Source organism: Ictalurus punctatus, chromosome 1 (assembly GCF_001660625.3).
Source record: "Ictalurus punctatus breed USDA103 chromosome 1, Coco_2.0, whole genome shotgun sequence".
Classification (NCBI taxonomy): Eukaryota; Metazoa; Chordata; class Actinopteri; order Siluriformes; family Ictaluridae; genus Ictalurus; species Ictalurus punctatus.
The window spans coordinates 35,306,568-35,329,466 of record NC_030416.2 but is presented as its reverse complement, the minus strand read 5'-3'; the positions used below and the strand labels follow the sequence as shown (position 1 = coordinate 35,329,466).

The 22,899-nt window shown below is 46.8% G+C and overlaps 1 protein-coding gene across 10 annotated transcripts in view; it reads left to right on the top strand.

The window, feature by feature from the left end:
- Positions 1-22,899, top strand: part of kmt2ca (lysine (K)-specific methyltransferase 2Ca) — a 202,640-nt gene that overhangs the window by 55,651 nt on the left and 124,090 nt on the right. For all 10 annotated transcript variants that reach the window (XM_053684190.1, XM_017481966.3, XM_017481991.3 and 7 more), the window contains exons 4-7: positions 4,465-4,597; positions 9,196-9,420; positions 20,659-20,810; positions 21,821-21,933. In XM_053684190.1, coding sequence (XP_053540165.1) covers positions 4,465-4,597; positions 9,196-9,420; positions 20,659-20,810; positions 21,821-21,933 — 623 coding nt within the window. The remainder of the gene's footprint in view (positions 1-4,464; positions 4,598-9,195; positions 9,421-20,658; positions 20,811-21,820; positions 21,934-22,899) is intronic.

Here is a 22,899-nt window from a genome sequence, read left to right as displayed (position 1 = left end):
GATGCACACATGTGGTTCCTCCTCTTCATTTGCGTGACGGATTGACGGACAGTTGAGCGGATGGTAATTTAGTCGTCCCGTCTGTGGTCTGTAATTTGATCGATTAGCATCTCCGCTCCCTTGTTTCAGTGTCAGAACCCAACGATTTCAGATGAAGGATTTGAGGCCGGTGGTGTATAAAACCTCCGCGGGGGGAATGATGCAGCACAGCCACGGCTCAGTTTACCCCAGCACGTGTTGATGAGGGTACGGGGAATGAGTTTCAGTAGGTGTGGGACGTGGGTAAGGACTCAGACACTCAGGGTGTGCTGATGAAGGAAAACAATCAGTTCAGGGGAGGCTAATGAAGCTAAGTGGAGTGGATTATTCTTTTTCCAGGAATGCACATTCCAGGGTGTTTTATTCCTCTTACACCGCCGCAGGTTGGCAGCGATGACAATTTATTTGTTAATTTTTAATTAAAGAGTGACCCGTCGTATGCGTTCCCGTTTATAGTTAACGTTTAATGTCGTGTGGTGTCCAGGATGGAGGTCCGTCCCTGTTCCCGGGTGCATTAAAACAGCCGGAAGCTATCGGTACAGGTCACGGCTTTGAGAGAGAACTCGGAATTTTGAGATGTCTGAATTTCAAGAGGATTAATTCTTTCTTTTTTTAAATTTTTTTTATTTTTTATTATTTTTTTTTTTTTTTTTAGAGGAGTCTTCATTTCGAGGTAATAAATGCTGATATTTTTTTTTTTTTTTTTTTGAGAAGTCTGGACTTCTCTGGAGAATAAGTCAGTATTCGAGACTTCAGCGTTTGGAGAGGAGTCATGATTTTGAGCTACATCAGTGGTTTGAGACTGCTGAACCAGTAAAAAACTCGAGACGTGTTAATGTTGAGACGTCGGCATGTCTAATATGTCGGGCGTGTTGAAAGTTTGAGAAGTTAGGATTTTGAGAGACGTTAGGATTTTGAGATAATGTGGCTAATAAGTCAGAATTTTGAGAAATTTTTAGATAAGCCTGAATTCTGAGATAATGAATCTGAATTTTGAGAAAATGTCTGAATTCTGAGATAATGAATCTGAATTTATTAGATGTCTGAATTCTGAGATAATGTCTGAATTTTGAGATAATGTCTGAATTTATGAGATGTCTGAATTTTGAGATAATGTCTGAATGAGATGTCTGAATTCTGAGATAATGTCTGAATTTTGAGATGTCTGAATTTTGAGATAATGTCTGAATGAGATGTCTGAATTCTGAGATAATGTCTGAATGAGATGTCTGAATTCTGAGATAATGTCTGAATTTTGAGATAATGTCTGAATTTATGAGATGTCTGAATTTTGAGATAATGTCTGAATTCTGAGATAATGAATCTGAATTTTGAGATAATGTCTGAATTCTGAGATAATGAATCTGAATTTTGAGATAATGTCTGAATTCTGAGATAATGTCTGAATTTATGAGATGTCTGAATTTATGAGATGTCTGAATTCTGAGATAATGAATCTGAATTTTGAGATAATGTCTGAATTCTGAGATAATGTCTGAATTTTGAGATAATGTCTGAATTCTGAGATAATGTCTGAATTTATGAGATGTCTGAATTTATGAGATGTCTGAATTCTGAGATAATGAATCTGAATTTTGAGATAATGTCTGAATTCTGAGATAATGTCTGAATTTATGAGATAATGTCTGAATTTTGAGATAATGTCTGAATTTTGAGATAATGTCTGAATTCTGAGATAATGAATCTGAATTTTGAGATAATGTCTGAATTCTGAGATAATGAATCTGAATTTTGAGATAATGTCTGAATTCTGAGATAATGTCTGAATTTATGAGATGTCTGAATTTATGAGATGTCTGAATTCTGAGATAATGAATCTGAATTTTGAGATAATGTCTGAATTCTGAGATAATGTCTGAATTTTGAGATAATGTCTGAATTCTGAGATAATGTCTGAATTTATGAGATGTCTGAATTTATGAGATGTCTGAATTCTGAGATAATGAATCTGAATTTTGAGATAATGTCTGAATTCTGAGATAATGTCTGAATTTATGAGATAATGTCTGAATTTTGAGATAATGTCTGAATTTTGAGATAATGTCTGAATTTTGAGATAATGTCTGAATTTGAGATAATGTCTGAATTTGAGATAATGTCTGAATTTATGAGATGTCTGAATTTTGAGATAATGTCTGAATTCTGAGATAATGAATCTGAATTTTGAGATAATGTCTGAATTCTGAGATAATGAATCTGAATTTTGAGATAATGTCTGAATTCTGAGATAATGTCTGAATTTATGAGATGTCTGAATTTATGAGATGTCTGAATTCTGAGATAATGAATCTGAATTTTGAGATAATGTCTGAATTCTGAGATAATGTCTGAATTTATGAGATGTCTGAATTCTGAGATAATGAATCTGAATTTTGAGATAATGTCTGAATTCTGAGATAATGTCTGAATTTATGAGATGTCTGAATTCTGAGATAATGAATCTGAATTTATGAGATAATGTCTGAATTTATGAGATAATGTCTGAATTTATGAGATAATGTCTGAATTTTGAGATAATGTCTGAATTTGAGATGTCTGAATTTTGAGGTAATGTCTGAATTTGAGATGTCTGAATTTTGAGGTAATGTCTGAATTTATGAGATAATGTCTGAATTTTGAGGTAATGTCTGAATTTTGAGATGTCTGAATTTGAGATGTCTGAATTCTGAGATAATGAATCTGAATTTTGAGATAATGAATCTGAATTTTGAGATAATGTCTGAATTTTGAGATAATGTCTGAATTTTGAGGTAATGTCTGAATGAGATGTCTGAATTCTGAGATAATGAATCTGAATTCTGAGATAATGTCTGAATTTATGAGATAATGTCTGAATTTTGAGATAATGTCTGAATTTTGAGATAATGTCTGAATTTTGAGATAATGTCTGAATTCTGAGATAATGTCTGAATTTATGAGATAATGTCTGAATTTTGAGATAATGTCTGAATTTTGAGATAATGTCTGAATTTGAGATAATGTCTGAATTTGAGATAATGTCTGAATTTATGAGATAATGTCTGAATTTATGAGATAATGTCTGAATTTATGAGATAATGTCTGAATTTTGAGATAATGTCTGAATTTGAGATGTCTGAATTTTGAGGTAATGTCTGAATTTGAGATGTCTGAATTTTGAGGTAATGTCTGAATTTATGAGATAATGTCTGAATTTTGAGGTAATGTCTGAATTTTGAGATGTCTGAATTTGAGATGTCTGAATTCTGAGATAATGAATCTGAATTTTGAGATAATGAATCTGAATTTTGAGATAATGTCTGAATTTTGAGATAATGTCTGAATTTTGAGGTAATGTCTGAATGAGATGTCTGAATTCTGAGATAATGTCTGAATTCTGAGATAATGTCTGAATTTATGAGATAATGTCTGAATTTTGAGATAATGTCTGAATTTTGAGATAATGTCTGAATTTTGAGATAATGTCTGAATTCTGAGATAATGTCTGAATTTATGAGATAATGTCTGAATTTTGAGATAATGTCTGAATTTTGAGATAATGTCTGAATTTTGAGATAATGTCTGAATTTGAGATAATGTCTGAATTTGAGATAATGTCTGAATTTATGAGATAATGTCTGAATTTTGAGGTAATGTCTGAATTTTGAGATGTCTGAATTTTGAGATAATGTCTGAATGAGATGTCTGAATTCTGAGATAATGAATCTGAATTTTGAGATAATGAATCTGAATTTTGAGATAATGTCTGAATTTTGAGATAATGTCTGAATTTTGAGGTAATGTCTGAATGAGATGTCTGAATTCTGAGATAATGTCTGAATTTGAGATAATGTCTGAATTTATGAGATAATGTCTGAATTTTGAGATAATGTCTGAATTTTGAGATAATGTCTGAATTTTGAGATAATGTCTGAATTTGAGATAATGTCTGAATTTGAGATAATGTCTGAATTTATGAGATAATGTCTGAATTTTGAGGTAATGTCTGAATTTTGAGATGTCTGAATTTTGAGATAATGTCTGAATGAGATGTCTGAATTCTGAGATAATGTCTGAATTTTGAGATGTCTGAATTTTGAGATAATGTCTGAATGAGATGTCTGAATTCTGAGATAATGTCTGAATGAGATGTCTGAATTCTGAGATAATGTCTGAATTTTGAGATAATGTCTGAATTTATGAGATGTCTGAATTTTGAGATAATGTCTGAATTCTGAGATAATGTCTGAATGAGATGTCTGAATTCTGAGATAATGTCTGAATGAGATGTCTGAATTCTGAGATAATGTCTGAATTTCTGAGATGTCTGAATTTTGATAAGTAAAATATTTAGGTGATAAGTTTGAGTTGTAGCTTTTGTAACAGTGCTATGAATTTGATTTTCTCTTTTTTTTTTCTTTTTCTTTCCTGTGTGGTGGTGAACAGAAGCCATGGAGCTGGACGTAGATGACGATGAGGAGGAGGACTTCCCTCAGACGCTGTCACCGCTCTTCCAGCGCTCCGTGTCTGAGGACTCGGCCGGCTCGTCAGCCTCGACCACTGGGAAAGCCAAAACTAGGTTAGTGAGAAACACACACACACACACACACACACACACACACACACACACACACACACACACTTATGAGCTGAGTCATATCTCTGTGGTTTTATATCCAAGAAGAGTAAGAGGATTTTTCTAAAAAATGTTTTGCTAAATAGCAGTGATGGAGAATGTGTTTGTGCTTCTGGGGGTTTAAATAAAAAAGACTGTATACAAAGCAGATGGCACGTGACGAAAAGAGCTCAGCCTGTGTGTGTGTGTGTGTGTGTGTGTGTGTGTGTGTGTGGGGTTCATCGAGGTCAGTGAGAATGAGGGGGAGGAGGAAAGCAGGGGCTGAACAGCAGTGGTAATTGAGCAGGGGGATGATGGGAAGAGGAGGGAGGCCGAGACCCGGCACGATGCAGCCTTGCGACCTGCTGATGTCATTAGAACACAGAGGGAGGAGGAGGAGGTGGAAAAAATCCCCGCTCCCTTTCTACTTCCAATTAGCCGCGATTGTCCGCTTTCCGCTGTGCAGCGTATTGAGCAACATGTCAGGGAGAGGAGGCCTTTTCCCCCTCGCCTCGCCACGTGCACCACAGCCACATGCCTCCGCTTCAGTCAGAGCAGGGAATTAAGGACGGAATAACACGCCACTTATTAGTCCACTTCCACCTCAGCATTTCACCAATCGGTATAATGATTCATTAATTAATGAAGCACGCATCGCACTTTTTACACGTTTTCTAGTGAGATTTAATGTTGAGGAATGTCCGAGATGCAAGTCAGATGAGAAGTTAGAGTTTAGAGATAATAGGTCGGAATTTGAGATAATAATTTGGAACGCCGAGTAGACGACGACGAGGAGTCGGAACGCCGAGTACACGACGAGGAGGAGGAGTCGGAACGCCGAGTAGACGACGAGTAGGAGGAGTCGGAACGCCGAGTAGACGAGGAGGAGGAGGATTCGGAACGCCGCGTAGACGAGGAGGAGGAGGATTCGGAACGCCGCGTAGACGAGGAGGAGGAGGAGGAGTCGGAACGCCGCGTAGACGAGGAGGAGGAGGAGGAGTCGGAACGCCGCGTAGACGATGAGGAGGAGGAGGAGGAGGAGTCGGAACGCCACGTAGACGATGAGGAGGAGGAGTCGGAACGCCACGTAGACGAGGAGGAGGAGGAGGAGTCGGAACGCCGCGTAGACGAGGAGGAGGAGGAGTCGGAGGAGTCGGAACGCCGCGTAGACGATGAGGAGGAGGAGTCGGAACGCCACGTAGACGAGGAGGAGGAGGAGGAGGAGTCGGAACGCCACGTAGACGGTGAGGAGGAGGAGTCGGAACGCCACGTAGACGAGGAGGAGGAGGAGGAGTCGGAACGCCGCGTAGACGATGAGGAGGAGGAGTCGGAACGCCGCGTAGACGATGAGGAGGAGGAGTCGGAACGCCACGTAGACGACGAGGTGGAGGAGTCGGAACGCCACGTAGACGACGAGGTGGAGGAGTCGGAACGCCACGTAGACGACGAGGTGGAGGAGTCGGAAGGCCGAGTAGACGACGAGGTGGAGGAGTCGGAAGGCCGAGTAGACGAGGAGGAGTTGGAAGGCCGAGTAGACGAGGAGGACGAGTCGGAACGCCGAGTAGACGAGGAGGACGAGTCGGAAGGCCGAGTAGACGACGACGAGGAGGAGTCGGAAGGCCGAGTAGACGAGGACGAGGACGAGCCGAGTAGACGAGGACGAGCCGGAAGGCCGAGTAGACGACGAGAAGTCAGAATTTGGAGATCAGAAGATTGACATGTCGGAACATGACGGCGCAACTCGGACAGTATTTCCGTCTGTAACGTAAACTACCGGTTATTAACGCTTTTGTTTGAATATGTTATCGTCTCCATAGTAACAGCTCATTCACAGGGACTTGTACGTCACACGCTCCACATACTCTAAGATCAGTCTCAGGTTCCCAGCACGGGAAAGCCTTCAGAACACATGAGTTTGCGCTTTCCGTTTCCTTGCTAAAACGACGACCTACATTTTAGTGTTTGCTTGGAACTTTTTTTGTCTCTTTTTTTTGTTTTTTGTTTTTTTGAAAGGAAAAGAAAAGGTACACAAAGTTCTAAAAAGAAAACCAACACGTCGATGTAATTATTCTAAAAAACGCCGCAGTTATTGAACCTGAACAAATTCATTCATCAACTGTTCACACAAGCTTTTACACGAGAAACGAAAATCTATTTATTACGTAAAAACCGCCGTATCCTACGAGTGTGAATAAGTTTCACGTGGAAGCAGCCTCACTAACGCGCTCCTGATCGCGCGGCTTCTGAACGCGTGACTGTCGCCGCGCTCTGTTTCAGCTCCGGACCGCTTTAATGAACATTTTGTGCCTTTCATTTGTTACATTTTCGCACGACGGACATATTGAAGACACGTCCTTACGAGATGACCAAAAACACGGCTAGCCGTTCGACCGGGACGTAAGTAATGGCACCCTATAAAAGGAGTAAGCGTTTAGGACGCGCTCTTTCACGAACGTTGTCGTTTTCAGCTGAATACTGAGATTGAAATCACGATGAATAATGAACGAATAATCCCGGAGGCGAAATTTCTGAGGCTTTTCGTCGTCTTTGTATTCGAACCATTGCGGTCGGATACATCCCCACACCTCAGGAATGCCGTTTCCCTCGCGCCCCGGTGTACCTGTGGCTGTGTGAGAGTTAAATGTCAGTTTGCGCCTGACGAGCAGCTCTTCTGGCATCCGAGTGAGCCGGAGTGTGTTTCGGTGTCATGCTTATCCAAGTGGATCGTCATCTCCTCCCCCACAACCCCGTCTGAGCAGAACCTCCTCTGTCAGACGCGCTCCAGCGTCTCCGTCCGGCCAGCGGGGAGTTAGAGAGCCGAGAGGAGCGACGGGAAAGAGACTCGGCTCTGTGCTCCACGTCAGTGCTTCATTTAGGATAGAACTTGCTGTTTTTTATTATTATTATTATTATTATTATTATCCCATTTGTGAAGTTATATTTCTTTCAGAATCTTTTGAAACGAATCGGAAATGTCCTCCTACCTTCAGCCTCTTTAAAAATAAATAAATAAATAAATAATTCCTTTAACGGGGACACAAATGGCGTTGTGCGTACAAGCGACGAGGAAATCTCAGCAAGCTCTCACACTCTGGATGTTGCGCTAGCGTGGGATAAAACGGCTACGCGTTGACTAGCGTAGCTTGGTGTTGCTCTGTAGATTGGTTGAATGATGCACGGTGACTCTGGCGATTACCGAATCGGATCAGAAGAGCGTGTCGGAAGGAGACGTGGATGAAAACGTGCAGCCGGAAACCTGTCGGGAGAAATGATGATGAGTCCTTTACTGGTGTCGTATACATCACAGCACAGTGAAATTATTTTGTTCACATACCCCAGCGTGTTAGGAGGTTGGGGTCGGCCATGATACAGCGCCCCCTGGAGGACAGAGGGGTAAGGGTCTTGCTCAAGGGCCCAACAGTGGCAGCTTAACAGCGCTGGGGCTTGAACCCCCGACCTTCTGATCAGTAACCCAGATCCTTAACCGCTAAACCACCGCCGCCCCTCACATGAAGTCCAAGACCGCATAAAAGACCGTTCTCTGTGAGCGGGAGCTGTCAATCAGAGCCACACTGACCACTCGTGGGCGTCTGCGAGCACGGAAGAGAGCCGTTAGCGTTTTTCTTTCTTTCCGGTAGCTGGAAACGGACACGCAGGGAGAATGTGAACTAACCCGGGAATCGGGGAATCCCGGAGAACCAGGACTCGGCTCGAAACGAACGATCAAACGACGATGGAAATATCTACATCCGTACGTCTCTTTCCTTCAGATGTCGTGAACATTACGAGCTCTTTGTGAATACGTAATGAGCGCTGTGTGCCTTGGCTCCTTTCAGTGTCGTAGCGTGTGTGTATGAATAAAGATGCATGGAGACTGCGGTAGTGGGGATGGGGAGCGTTTTTGAGAAGGAGCACGTGGTGAGTGCGTGCTTAGAAGACGTTCGAGTTTGGGGAAATTGTGGGAGCGTTGCGCTCACACAGTTATTTAAAAAAAAAAAGATCAAAACAGTTTAAACTGTCAGTGAGTTTTAGATTATTTTGTGTTTTTAAACAGTTTGTCTTGTCTTTTTATCTTTGCTCACCGAGTGTTTAAGTACGGAACAAAGCTCTCTTTCTTTCTTTTTTCTTTTTTCCCTTTTTTCCCTTTCGTTCATTTTCTCTCTCTTTCTTTCTCTCTCGTTCTTTTTATCCACTTATAGTTGCATCTCATGTTGTGGAATGCGAGTCGGTTCCTGATCTCGCTTACGTCACTGACACTGGAGACTCCTTCCATAAATTATAACGGACGTCTGCTTACAGACGCTCGCCCTTAATCCGTCTAGTCGGAGTGGCCGCTATAGTTACCGTAGAAACCGTAACTGTGTTGGAACACTTCCTGGCCAATCAGAGTGGAGAGTTCGGCGGCGCCGTGGTGTAGTGCATGAAATAAAATGTAAACAATGTAACGGGATTCACTGCAGAGTTTTTGGTCCTTTACTATCGGCTGTGCAGCCTACGTACTGGGAACGTCATGCTGACATTTCCTGTTTCTCTCTCTCTCTCTCTCTCTGTCTCTCTCTCAGAAAAAAGCTGTGTGCCTTCTGTTACTGTGGTGAGCGGAGTGTGTTGGGTCAGGGCGAGCTCAAGCTCTTCGGCCCGACTCCGGGTTACGTCCCGCTGCACATCCGCAATCGCCGCGGCAGCTCCGAGAAGGACGACGACTACCACGACGAGGATGACGACAACGACTTCAACGATGACAACGACAACGCCCGGAGCCCGGGACAGCGCGGGAGGGGCCTGAAGAAGTGAGTCGATTCCTCATTTGATTCCTCTGTGGTGTGGATCAGATTCTCGGTGCGGTTTGGTTTGGCTGGAGGAGCCCGAGTTTCCTGAGAGGTCCGGTGGGCGGTTTAGAGATAAAAGCGGAGCAGCGGGTTTTAATTATGCAGAGTCGTTCGGTTCTCGTCCAGGAAGAGAAATCCTGGAGATTCCACGAGCCGTCCAACGTCAGCACTTTCTGAAGGACTATTGATGCTTAAAAGTGGGGGTCATATACCGCCAAATTGCTGCATCATTAGCTGGACTGCCATTGTGTGTGTGTTTGTGTGTGTGTGTGAGAGCTACAGAGTGAATAGGGAAGTAGCCTCTTATTGTGTAAGTAATGGATGTGGTTTGGATGTGTTTAAAGAGAGCCTGATTGGCCTGCTGGGAAAACGAGGCCTGTGAGGGGATAGTGGGAGAGAGCAAGAGTATGAGGCAGCGAGAGAGAGAGAGAGAGAGAGAGAGAGTGTGAGGCAGAGAGAGAGAGAGAGAGTGTGAGGCAGCGAGAGAGAGAAGAGTGTTTTGAGGCAGCGAGAGAGAGAGAAGAGTGTTTTGAGGCAGTGAGAGTGTGTGTGTGTGTGAGGCAGCGAGAGAGAGTGTGAGCGGCAGCGACAGTGAGAGGCAGCGAAGGAGAGAGTGAGTGAGTGTGAGGGGGAGTGAGAGAGGCAGGCAGAAAGTGTGAGGCAAAGAGAGAGTGTGTGAGTCATAGACAGAGGGAAGAGAGAGGCGGGCAAAGGGGGGGGGGGGGCGGACAGAAAGGAGGAGAGAGAGGCGGACAGAAAGAGGGGGAGAGAGGGAAAAAGTGTGAGACAGAAAGGGAGCGAGAGAGTGAGACAGAAAGGGAGGGAGAAAGAGTGTGAGACAGAAAGGGAGAGAGAGAGAGTGTGAGACAGAAAGGGAGAGAGAGGGCAGTTTGCTCTGTAGTTAAAACGCAGTGACCCCGGTTGACCCCTGTGGAGCCGAAACAATTCACAGCGTCCAATTAGAAGCTGCCAGTGTAATTACTCACCATGATCAAGCGCTGGCTGTGTGTGTGTGTGTGTGTGTGTGTGTGTGTGTGTGTGTGTGTGTGTGTGTGTGTGGACCCCTTGCTGAGCAGTTTGGCCAAATTCTGCACTAATGCCTTTGTGTGTTGTTCAAGGAATACTTTTTTTTCTTTTTCTTTTCTCCCCCCCCCCCCTTGTAACGGAGAGTACGGTGAGGGGGCGGTTGGAGCGGGTCTGTAATGGAGGGGGCGGTTGGAGCGGGTCTGTAACGGAGAGTACCGTGAGGGGGCGGTTGAAGCGGATCTGTAACGGAGAGTACGGTGAGGGGGCGGTTGGAGCGGGTCTGTAATGGAGGGGGCGGTTGGAGCGGGTCTGTAACGGAGAGTACCGTGAGGGGGCGGTTGAAGCGGATCTGTAACGGAGAGTACGGTGAGGGGCGATTGGAGCGGGTCTGTAACGGAGAGTACCGTGAGGGGGCGGTTGGAGCGGATCCGTTACGGAGAGTACGGTGAGGGGCGATTGGAGCGGGTCTGTAACGGAGAGTACGGTGAGGGGGCGGTTGGAGCGGATCCGTAACGGAGAGTACGGTGAGGGGGCGGTTGGAGCGGGTCTGTAACGGAGAGTACGGTGAGGGGGCGGTTGAAGCGGATCTGTAACGGAGCGTACGGAGAGGGGCGATTGGAGCGGGTCTGTAACGGAGAGTACGGTGAGGGGCGATTGGAGCGGGTCTGTAACGGAGAGTACTGTGAGGGGCGTTTGAAGCGGATCCGTTACGGAGAGTACGGTGAGGGGGCGGTTGAAGCGGATCCGTTACGGAGAGTACGGTGAGGGGGCGGTTGAAGCGGATCCGTTACGGAGAGTACGGTGAGGGGGCGGTTGAAGCGGGTCTGTAACGGAGAGTACGGTGAGGGGGCGGTTGAAGCGGATCCGTTACGGAGAGTACGGTGAGGGGCGATTGGAGCGGGTCTGTAACGGAGAGTACGGTGAGGGGGCGGTTGGAGCGGGTCTGTAACGGAGAGTACGGTGAGGGGGCGGTTGAAGCGGATCTGTAACGGAGAGTACGGTGAGGGGGCGGTTGAAGCGGATCTGTAACGGAGAGTACGGTGAGGGGGCGGTTGGAGCGGGTCTGTAACGGAGAGTACTGTGAGGGGCGTTTGAAGCGGATCCGTTACGGAGAGTACGGTGAGGGGGCGGTTGGAGCGGATCCGTTACGGAGAGTACGGTGAGGGGCGGTTGGAGCGGGTCTGTAACGGAGAGTACGGTGAGGGGGCGGTTGGAGCGGGTCTGTAACGGAGAGTACGGTGAGGGGGCGGTTGAAGCGGATCTGTAACGGAGCGTACGGAGAGGGGCGATTGGAGCGGGTCTGTAACGGAGAGTACGGTGAGGGGGCGGTTGAAGCGGATCTGTAACGGAGCGTACGGAGAGGGGCGGTTGAAGCGGGTCTGTAACGGAGAGTACGGTGAGGGGGCGGTTGAAGCGGATCCGTTACGGAGAGTACGGTGAGGGGCGATTGGAGCGGGTCTGTAACGGAGAGTACGGTGAGGGGGCGGTTGGAGCGGGTCTGTAACGGAGAGTACGGTGAGGGGGCGGTTGAAGCGGATCTGTAACGGAGAGTACGGTGAGGGGGCGGTTGAAGCGGATCTGTAACGGAGAGTACGGTGAGGGGGCGGTTGGAGCGGGTCTGTAACGGAGAGTACTGTGAGGGGCGTTTGAAGCGGATCCGTTACGGAGAGTACGGTGAGGGGGCGGTTGGAGCGGATCCGTTACGGAGAGTACGGTGAGGGGCGGTTGGAGCGGGTCTGTAACGGAGAGTACGGTGAGGGGGCGGTTGGAGCGGGTCTGTAACGGAGAGTACGGTGAGGGGGCGGTTGAAGCGGATCTGTAACGGAGCGTACGGAGAGGGGCGATTGGAGCGGGTCTGTAACGGAGAGTACGGTGAGGGGGCGGTTGAAGCGGATCTGTAACGGAGCGTACGGAGAGGGGCGGTTGAAGTGGGTCTGTAACGGAGAGTACCGTGAGGGGGCGGTTGAAGCGGATCCGTTACGGAGAGTACGGTGAGGGGCGGTTGAAGCGGATCCGTTACGGAGAGTACGGTGAGGGGCGGTTGAAGCGGATCCGTTACGGAGAGTACGGTGAGGGGGCGGTTGAAGCGGATCTGTAACGGAGAGTACGGTGAGGGGGCGGTTGGAGCGGATCCGTAACGGAGCGTACGGTGAGGGGGCGGTTGGAGCGGATCCGTTACGGAGCGTACGGTGAGTTGAGTTGGTCTGTGATACAGCCGACGATGGAGGACTCATCTGAGAACTTCTGGAGGTGGCTCGTTCCAGAGTGGAAGCAAAAGTCAGAAGTGTAGAGTGTGAAGAGAAATGGTGACAGTACAGTTCCCTGGGGTGTGCCAGTGTTGCTCACCACGACATCTGACTGGCAGCCATGTAGCCTGACATACTGCGGCCTGTCATCACCACCCACCATCATCACCACCACCATCTCGTTAACTCATCGCAACCTTTTAACCACGGGAATCTTTTTATAATTCAGTGACTGTCTTGTCACACTGCACACTTTAAGATCCTGAAGCTGCTGGCCAGAAAAGCGCACAAAAAAATTATCCTAGCCTGTAGCTGGAGCGTCTGCGACTGAGGCTAGTAGATAGCCTAGTAGATAGCTAGTAGATAACTTTAGACTTCACAAACATCCTAATAATAATAATAATAATAATAATAATAATCTGATGCGTGTATATGACAATATCCAGACCTTGGAGGTGTACGGTTCTCTGTTAATTGTGAAGAAAAGAATGGAAGTTATAACTGTTGTTTATATACGCAACTAAACATATCAGAAGCTCTTATAGCAAAATAAAAACACATTTTATTTTATTTTATTTTTTTTAAAAAGCGCTTTAAAATAGAACAGATTACTATAAACTATTAAGAAAAATTGTGTGTTTGAGCTCAACATATCACTAATTGCTTTTATAGTCCCCCCCCCCACCACATTTCCGTGCAGAGTGCCAATACTTTTGGGCACTGCATAATGGAGCACTTCTCTGTCAGCTCCTCTCTTTCACTTTGTGTCTCCCCTTGTTTTCCTACGTCTCTCGCTTGTTTTTCGTGGAATTCCAGACTTTGCTTTCTCTTTCACTTGTGCTCTCGCTCCAGCTCCTTCACTCCCATTGGCTCGCTCGCTCTTTCTGCCCCCCTCTCTCTCTCTCTCTCTCTCTCTCTCTCTCGCACACACATCACTCTGAATATCTGTCACTACGCCGCTCTCAGCCTGTGACACGTTCAAATCTGATATTCAGTTGTGTTAGATAAAGAACCTCGCTTGTGACGCGATGCTTTTTAGTGGTAATAAATTTTTTTTTTTTTTTTTTTTTTTTTTCCGGAATGTTCTGCAGGGCCGCAGTTTCAACAGACAGGAAAAAACAAAATGGGTGTTTTTATCTCATTGTGTTCTGTTTCAAGGAAATGGGGGGAGAGAGAGAGATAGAGAGAGAGTAAGAGTGAGAGTTAGTTTACCTGTTTGTTTACTGTTTGTTTGTTTGTTTGTTTGTTTGTTTTTGTGCTTAATTGCAGAGATGTGTGTAACTTCTGTTCAGGCCGATGCAGAGCGAGACGGGCGGAGAGAAAGAAAGAGACCGAGATGGCGTGCGAGACGGGGAGAGAGAGATGCAGAGTGGGACTGATGGGCAGAAAGAGACAGATGTTGTACCAGACAGGAAGAGAGAAACAGAAAAAGAGGGATTGAAATAGTGAGAGGAAGGGACACCGAGACAGGAAGGAGAGAGAGAGAGAATGTTGTGCCAGACAGGAAGAAAGAAACAGACAAAGACTGCGAGAGAGACAGACAGACAGACAGACAGACAGAGAAAAAGTCACAGAGACAGAACAGAAGGTTGGAGAGACGAACGTAGACAGACAGACAGACAGACAGACAGACAGACAGACAGACAGACAGACAGACAGACAGACAGACGTAGACAGAGCGCTCTGACCCAGATAAAAGAGCGGAATATACGTGAACGCTGCAATTCAATTTGGGTCGATTAATTTGGTGCCAAAATGGTCCAATGATTAGTCACTCGATAACGGGGAGGGGAGGAATCCATGTGGGAGCACTTCATCCAATTTCCCCTGTCTCTCTCTCTCTGTCCGTCTGTCTGTCTCTCTCTCTCTCTCTCTCTCTCTCTCTCTCTCTCTCTCTCTCTGCCTCGTCGTTCCCCTCTTGCACCATGTGACTCGTTATTGACTAAAGTTCTGGTGGAGCGACGCCCCTGGGCTTATTGGACCTGTTCCTAATTTACTCTGGTCTGATGAGCCAATCAGGAGACCCTCTGAGGACAGGTGACGTAACACCGCCTGCTCCTGGACGCCTGCCAAGCGGCTCGGCGCTGCTGCGGTGGAGCTTCCTGATTGGTCGGCTGCTAACTGGAACGTTTCCAGCTAGAGACGGGGGAGCAGGAGGGAAAATAATAACAGAGAGAGAGAGAGAGGGAGAGAGAGAGAGAAGGTAAACGGGTGCGCTGTACTGTATTGAAGCTCACTGAGTGCAGTGTATATTCACATCCGCTATAATAAACATGCTTCTGTAAGAAAGGCTTCTATTGGACGGTTAATAGTTACAGCTTTCTAACGAGGTTCTGCTTCTCTAGGGGAAGCCCTGTGGCGTAAATAGATTATAGCCCTGGGCAAACCCAAGACGAGGTTTCCCTTTCTTTTTTTCTTTTCTTTTTTTCTTTTCTTTGTGTGTGTGTGTGTGTGTGTGTGTGTATATGTGTGTGTGTGTGTGTTTAATACAATAGTGAAGTATCTGCTAAATGAGGAAGTGTACTTGTTTTGTAAAGGTCAAAATATCAAAAATAATCATAGAAAACACGACTATAGAAATCACCACTATAAAAATATATTGCTGTATGGACTGTTCCAGTGAAGCGTGGTGGTGGTAGCGTCGTGTCGTGTTGAGTCAGTTACTTCTCTTGACTAATCCCCTCCAGCAGAACGTATGGACTATTCCAGCGAAGCATGGTGGTGGTAGCGTCGTGTCGTGTTGTCAGTTACTTCTCTTGACTAATCCCCTCCAGCAGAACGTATGGACTATTCCAGCGAAGCATGGTGGTGGTAGCGTCGTGTCGTGTTGTCAGTTACTTCTCTTGACTAATCCCCTCCAGCAGAACGTATGGAGTATTACAGCGAAGCATGGTGGTGGTAGTGTCGTGTCGTGTTGAGTCAGTTACTTCTCTGACTAATCCCCTCCAGCAGAACGTATGGACTATTCCAGTGAAGCATGGTGGTGGTAGAGGTTTCATAGCGGTTTGTTTATCAGTCCTTTACATCGATATATTTTCGACGTATTGACACGGACGGAAAGTTAATATTTAATGTCAGTTAACAGCTTTTGTTTTCTCCCGAGCGTTTCCAGCTGAGGGCGCGGGCGCGTTTCGGTGCACGTGACACCCTTTTAAACCTCTCCCTTCTCTTTCCTGTACCCCGACCGTTGAGCTGCTTTAAATCTGATGTAAATGACGAGCGCCAGCCGCTCAGCGCTCTGCGACCAGACCGCAGCGTTCACGTCCTCCGCGTTCAGGTTGTCAAACAAATCACGGCTTTTCCTCACAGGTGCGTGCGTGTGTTTTTTTTTTGTTTTGTTTGTCTGTTTGTTTGTTTGTTTGTTTTTTTAAGCGTTTCTGCGTGTCAGCGTAACGATGACGGCGTTTCACGAAGGAAGCGATGCACTCGCCATCTGGATTTAGAGACGCGAGAAAACCACCTGTGATGTTTTCAGATTTTGAGCTCCGGATGGAAACCCTCGGCGTTTTTCAGCTCGAGACGTGTAGACTCGCCGCGTTCTGAGGAGCGCTCCGGAGCACGACGTGGTTTCCTCCGGTGGCGTCTACTTAAAACCTCACGCTGGAGACGACGCTGAACGAAAATCGAAAAAGGAGCACGATAGGATCGAAGTCCTGCAGGACGCCGGCGTGAATACAGATCCATCTTCACGTCCGCGCCGCTGTAATCGGAGAACAGGACCGTTAGTCTAATCAACCAATCACAACAGTCGGTACATCTTCATCAGGGTAAAACGCTCTCTCTGTGCTTTATCGTGGTTCTCAACATCCGAGCGCGCTTCCTGCTTTTCTCACTTACAGGCTCACTTGATTTTAACGTTTACGGTTGCAAAAGTTTAGGCACCCCTGTCGGAAATTAAACCGTCTGGAAACCTGCTTTCCGCTCCGGAATATTTTTGTATTTGGATCGGCCTCCTGTCAATCATTTTACAGACACGCCCACGACGCTTCTTCACATTCTCGTACGAGTTTCCGCTAAGAAATTCTGACGCCGGCCGTGACGCGTCCGGGAACGATAACGTTTTCCTTAACCGGGGGGAAAGAACCCCGGTACTTTCATCTCGCCGTGTTATTTCGCCGTGACGTCTCGGACCGTGCGTCGTACCTGCGATTATAATAACGACAAAACAGTCGCGTCGAACGACGGAGAAAAGCTTATTAATCATGTTTTCTTCTCCGCACCGTTCGACGGGACAAACCGCGGGATCGTGAAACGTCCGAAACGCTGAACTGCGGTTTGCCACGTATGTTTTAGTTCACTGAGAAATATTCAAATAACGCAACCGGTATCATTTCCCACGTCAGTTTGTTTCTCGTAATATTTTTACGATCATGTGACTATTTCACGGCGGAGAAGCGTCCTGCTGCCGGAGTGAAATCGGACGTGCTCGGCGTTTCTCTGCCAGTTGGTCTCGTGATGTTTCAGCTACGTACCACGCGCGTACAAGCTACGCAAGTACCGAGGATGTAACAGCGAGCCAATCGGAGTACACGTTACATGAAAAACGTGGAAAATGGATACGTATCGGCGCAGACGGAGACCGTATTTCGGTGTGCGATTGCGAACGTGCCCCGTCCGCTTCGTGTTAACAATTGTACCGGACAATTTTGGATTTTATCGTACCTCAGAAACCGGTTTTTACCGGCTAACAGAGCTCTGAGGTCTTTCAAGCAGTTGCGATTCCAGGTGACGTCATTTAGAGTTATCATGGTAAATTTTGGGGGCGGAGCTTTGTGTACGCGGGTGGAAATGGGGGCGGGCTCAATGAGCCATTAAAATCTGATTCAACTTCACGCATTTAAGCATTAGAGACTTATTTTCCCACAAAAAATGAAAACACTTGGCCTGAATGGACTCGGTCCGGGCTCGGATTTAAAGCGAGCGCTTCCTGGAGCGTCTTTCAACTGGAGAGGAATTCTTTTCCCGTCGGATTCGCCGGAACGTTCACCCGAGGATATGGAGCGCGATCAGATCTCTTTTTTTTTTTTTCCACCTGGTCGCCGCGACACTTTAACTCACTCTGCTCGAGCAGATGTTGATCGAGGAGGTCGTGTTTTTTTTGCGGCTCTGCGACGTCACGCTGAACTTTGGCGTTTGAGACCGAAAGCCGAGAACGGTCCGTGGACCCGATCGTCGCCACGGAGACGATCCATCATAACGTTTCATCCCTTCATCAATAACCGTCCTGTTAGCGTCATGAACTTTTCCCCGACCGCCATCTTCCAACCTTTACTTGAGTGTTGATGAATGGCGTCGAGGATGAGATCGGAAGCCGAGTAGAAGCTGTGTGTGTGTGTGTGTGTGTGTGTGTGTGTGTGTGTTTATAAGCTGCAGAAGGTTATGTAGAGCATAATTAAATGACTGCGTTATCCACGCCGCTGCGCGCCGAGACAGTGATGTACATCACGCACGTGGATGGCGTGTGACTTTATGTTTTGGCACCCCTCTGACCCTGCTCTGCGAAGACTGCCGTTAGTTCGGAAAGCCGGTCGGTACGTCAGCGTGTTCACTCCCGACGGTCGCGGCGTGTTGTAAACGGTGTGATGAGCGGTCAGAGCTGTCGCCAGCGGCGTTTAGTTTTCAGATCACACGCGACGCGCGAGAGAGAGAGCGCGGTTCATTAACGACGATCGAGCCGTTCCTGCGTTTCAGCATCACCTGGGTTTACCCCCCCCCCCGAAAGATTCCGAGACTCCGGGTCGTCCGTTCTGCGACGTCTTTTTATCCGTGTTATTTATCCGTTTATCGGTTTGGTTTAATCAGGTCTTTGCGGCGCTTGTTTAAGTTTGTTTGCAGCCGTTTTCATTTCTTCTCCCTGAATAAATCAGGCCGACTCGACACGACGTCCCTTTCCTTTATTTGAAGAAAAAATGCCGACGATAGCAAACAATTTTAGTTTTTTTTGTTGTGTTTTTATTATTTTTTTAAAATTGATATGCGCGTGTGTGTGTGTGTGGATGTTTCCTCACTCATGTAAACCTTAATAAGAGGGAGGTAAAGTGGCAAGCCTTTTTAATGTAAAGTGTGGGTGTGTGTGTGTCTTTCTCTGGCTACCTCTTAGCGTGTGTGTCTCATTTTTTTACTGATATCTTCATCTTAATGGGAAGGAAGTGGAGTTCTGATCTATTTTAGATCTGATGCGAGCCACAGATAAGCCGCGTGCATGCTCGTGCTTGTGTTTGCGTGCCTGTGTGTGTGTGTGTGTGTGTGTGTGTGTGTGTCTTCCACCTCCACTGATATAAACCTTAACGAGGAGGAAGTGGGCGTTGGAGGCGTGTGTTTCGGTGTGTATGCAGATGTGTTGGGAGAGGAGGTGAGAGTATACAGTAGCCTTTCATGGCGAGGCGTGTGGAGAGCCGCTCTTCAGTCCGGGGCTCTTTTTAAATGTTAATTCCCGTTTTCCGCTTCTCTCAGTCTCCCCCTCTCTCTCTCTCTCTCTCTCTCTCTCCGTCTCGCTCTCTGCTTCTCTCTCTTTCTCTGCCTCCGTATCCGGCGGTGCTGATCTCCCCCCCCCTCCCGAACAGCCAGTCGTTGTGTGAGGGCCAAGTGTGAGCTCCTCATCGTGCCGTGTCTGTTCCCGTCTGGGTAATGTCACCGTTACACCTTCCCGTCCGCTGACCTTACCAAACACCCCCCCCCCCCCCCCCCCCGATGAGTCATCGGTTCCTATTTACGTTTATGAAGTGAACCATGGGCTGGTGATTTTGCAGTGTGTATGGGTTTTCGGTGATATGGGAAGCCGAATCCGAATAGTAACGCACTCCGATCAATCGGATCGAATACGCTAGAGTTGCGCTCGAAGGCCCGTCATTGGGCTTCAGACCCACAACCTTCCGGATGAATCGGTAGCTCAGAACGTTGTGGAGAAAAATAGCATTTGCACAGCTTTAGTAGACGATCAGGAAGGACGTGTTCTTCGTATCTGCACCGGCGCTACAAGTCTAGAGTATCTCACACACACACACACACACACGCCGGATTGTTCAGTATTCAGTCCGTACAGGTTTTCGGCGAGTTTATTTTTTGTAAGTGTTGCGACCAAAAACGCACAATTTTGCTGCAGCTTTTTCAAAAATTGCGATGTTTGCGGAGTATTTTGGGGGGGGGGGGTTGTGGGAAGTTACTCGAATCGGCGAGATCGTGTCCGCAGGTAATAGTTGTGCGTGGTCTTTAGCGGTGACGTTTGTCGGTAAACGAGAACGTCTAGCTGTAATCGTGTTCGAGCCACGTGAGCCGAAGAGGGGTTGCGGTTACGAGGTCACATGACGCGTCTCGGCCCGAGTCCGAGGAAAATCTTGCTGGAGGATCTTGAACGTTGCGGAGTTCGCTCGTTCATTTCTGCGATCGCGAAATGGTGAAATCCTGGAGGGACTGCGTGAACTCGGCGGACTTTGGCAGACCGTTGCTTCAGCTGTTGCTTAGCTACCGTCTTACCTGAGGTGGTTCTCTGTGTATGGTCATACAGGGCCTGTTTCCTGTTTTCATTTAAACAGGCGGTTGTGGATCAGGTGGTAGAGCGGGGTGTCCACTAATCGTAGGGTCGGGGGTTCGATTCCCGGCCCACGTGACTGCACATACCGACGTGTCCTTGGGCGAGACACTGAACCCCCGATGGCAAGTTAGCGCCTTGTATGGCAGCTCTGCTACCACTGGGGTGTGTGTGTGTGTGTGAATGGGTGAATATGAGACCGTGTAAAGGGCTTTGTAGGACCGCTAAGGTTAAAAAAAAAAAAAAAAAACGCTCCATAAGCGCAGACCATAACAAGAAAGAATTGAGGATTAAAAGAAAGGCAATAAATGACAGCAGTCGGAAGTGCTGAGACGTGCTCTGTTAACTCTGGTGCTTTTTATCCCTCGTGTAAACGCTTTATTTCCTCTTCCTCTTCAGGATCAGCTCTCCCGACAGCGGACTGCACTCGTCCTCGGCGCCGGGGAGCACGGATCCGTTCAGCGAGGAGCCCGTCCACAAACTCTGGGACGAACTGGGCCAACTCGGCCTCCCGCACGACATCAACGTGCAGTCCTTATTCGACCCCACCGGTAAGAACCCGCCGCGGAAAAACCGCCGAGTCCCGGATGTGTTCGGTCCAGCTTTTAAGGACCTGTCGAAGTTAGGAGACCATGATGGATGTGCCGTATTTTATCCCGTGCTTCTAGACACGCGCGGCGTTTTCAGCGTGCTTCGTGTAGAAACAAACGGTGATGAACTGTCGCGCTTCGGCGTCCGTACCTCGTTCCCCCCTCAAGTTCAACTCCGAGTCAGTTGTAGTCAAAGATCTCAGAATTATTGGCCACCAGAAAAGTTTGACTTCTCTTTTTATATATATATATATATATTTATATATATATATATATATATGAGCTTAACCTAATTAACTACAAATCCTTATATTTGTTTTAATAATCTTTTTAAACCCACCAAGGGTGCCAATAATTCTGGAATCATCCTTTGCGTGCTTATTACGTGAGAGGTCTTTATCACTGATATTTTAATACAAGCAAACAAATAGAAGCCTGTTATTGGAAGTGTTAATATTTTACAGGGCGGGGGCGGGGGAGGGGTAACATGGCCTGCAGACCAGAAGATTTTTTTTTTTGACATTTTTCTTCGACCCTGCGTCTAGCGGCGTCTTTTTTTATAACGACACCAGCTGCGGTTTACACGGCACCGCTTGCCATATTTATGCGCGGTGGTTTGTTCAAGGTAAGAGAGAAGCCAGCGGTCACCTGAAAAGAGTTGCAGGACGAGCTGAAAGCAGCAGGAGCAGCAGCTGCACACAGAACGATGATCGTGACGAGTCCTGATCGGTCACGTGTGCATTACAGCACAGTGGAAGTCTTTCCTCCGCGTACCCCGGCACGTTAGGATCTGTGTTGACGTGAAGCAGGATGAGTCGTCGGTATATTAGTGATCCTCAGACTGGTTAATAACAACAGCAACAAGAAGCCCAAAATGACCCAGTGTTCCTAATAATTAGTCCTTACAGTAAACATCTGATTGTCAGTTATTCACACGGTGTGTGTGTGTGTGTGTGTGTGTTGTGTTACAGGACAGTGCTGTGCTCACCTGCGGTGTGCGGCGTGGTCAGAGGGGGTGTGGCGTGGTGAAGGAGGCCAGGCTCAGCTCTATGTGGACAAAGCCATTGACTCAGGGAGCACAGAGGTGAGCACGCTGCTTAACGCTCCCTCTTTCTTCCATCGTCGTGCTTTCTGAACGAGAGTCATTTCATCTAGCGCGCTAGCGGGAACGCTTCCCCCGCGTTCTCACGCGTGGCCGACGCGACCGATTTCTCATGCGATCGAACGGGGCATTTATTCATAATCAGCTTTATCCATATAACAGGTTTTTTTTTTTATTTATTTATTTTTTTAAAAATTTTATTTGGAGTAAAATCACGAAATAAAATTCTTTTTAAAAACGTATCTACGATAAAATACATTAAAGTCCCCGCTGGCGTTATCCGATGCGTCGACGTGATTTCCACGGAAACAGGAAGTCAGGGTGGGACGTATCGAGCGGCCCCTCCCACCTTTTTCAATAGCCGATAGCGTTTGGCTTACCTCACAGCCGTGCTGGATTTTTATAACGTTGGGGGCGGGGCACTTCTGATTCTCGAGAGCGTTCGATCGGACGGGAAATCTGATGAGACGTTGAAGTGCGGAATGATGTCATCAGAACTGTTGATCCGTATCAGTAGTAGCGCAAGAGAGAGAGAGAGAGAGAGTACACTCTGAACGCGTGTGTCTTCTACACGCGAGTTTCGTCATCGTTTCGGATCGCGCTAGCTTCTAGATCCCCTCGGATCGAACGCGCTCCTACTAAAATCCACCAAACGCCCGTTTTGATTTGATGAGGACTTTAAAGTAACACTAGTATCAATCTCCGGTCTGTGAGCGGTAGCGATGGTGCTGGTTTGATCCGTATCGGGCCGATACCGGGACAAAACGGTGGATCGGATATCGGAGGTAAACAGAGAATGAAGTTCATCCGATCCTGTAACAAATGGAAAAGATTGGACTGGAAATAGTAACTTTTTTTTTTTTTTTTTTTTTTTAAGAAAGAGACTTAACTGAGTTTTTATTTTTTTTAGAATCGATTATTGTATTTAAACCGCGTCGTAGGGGCTTT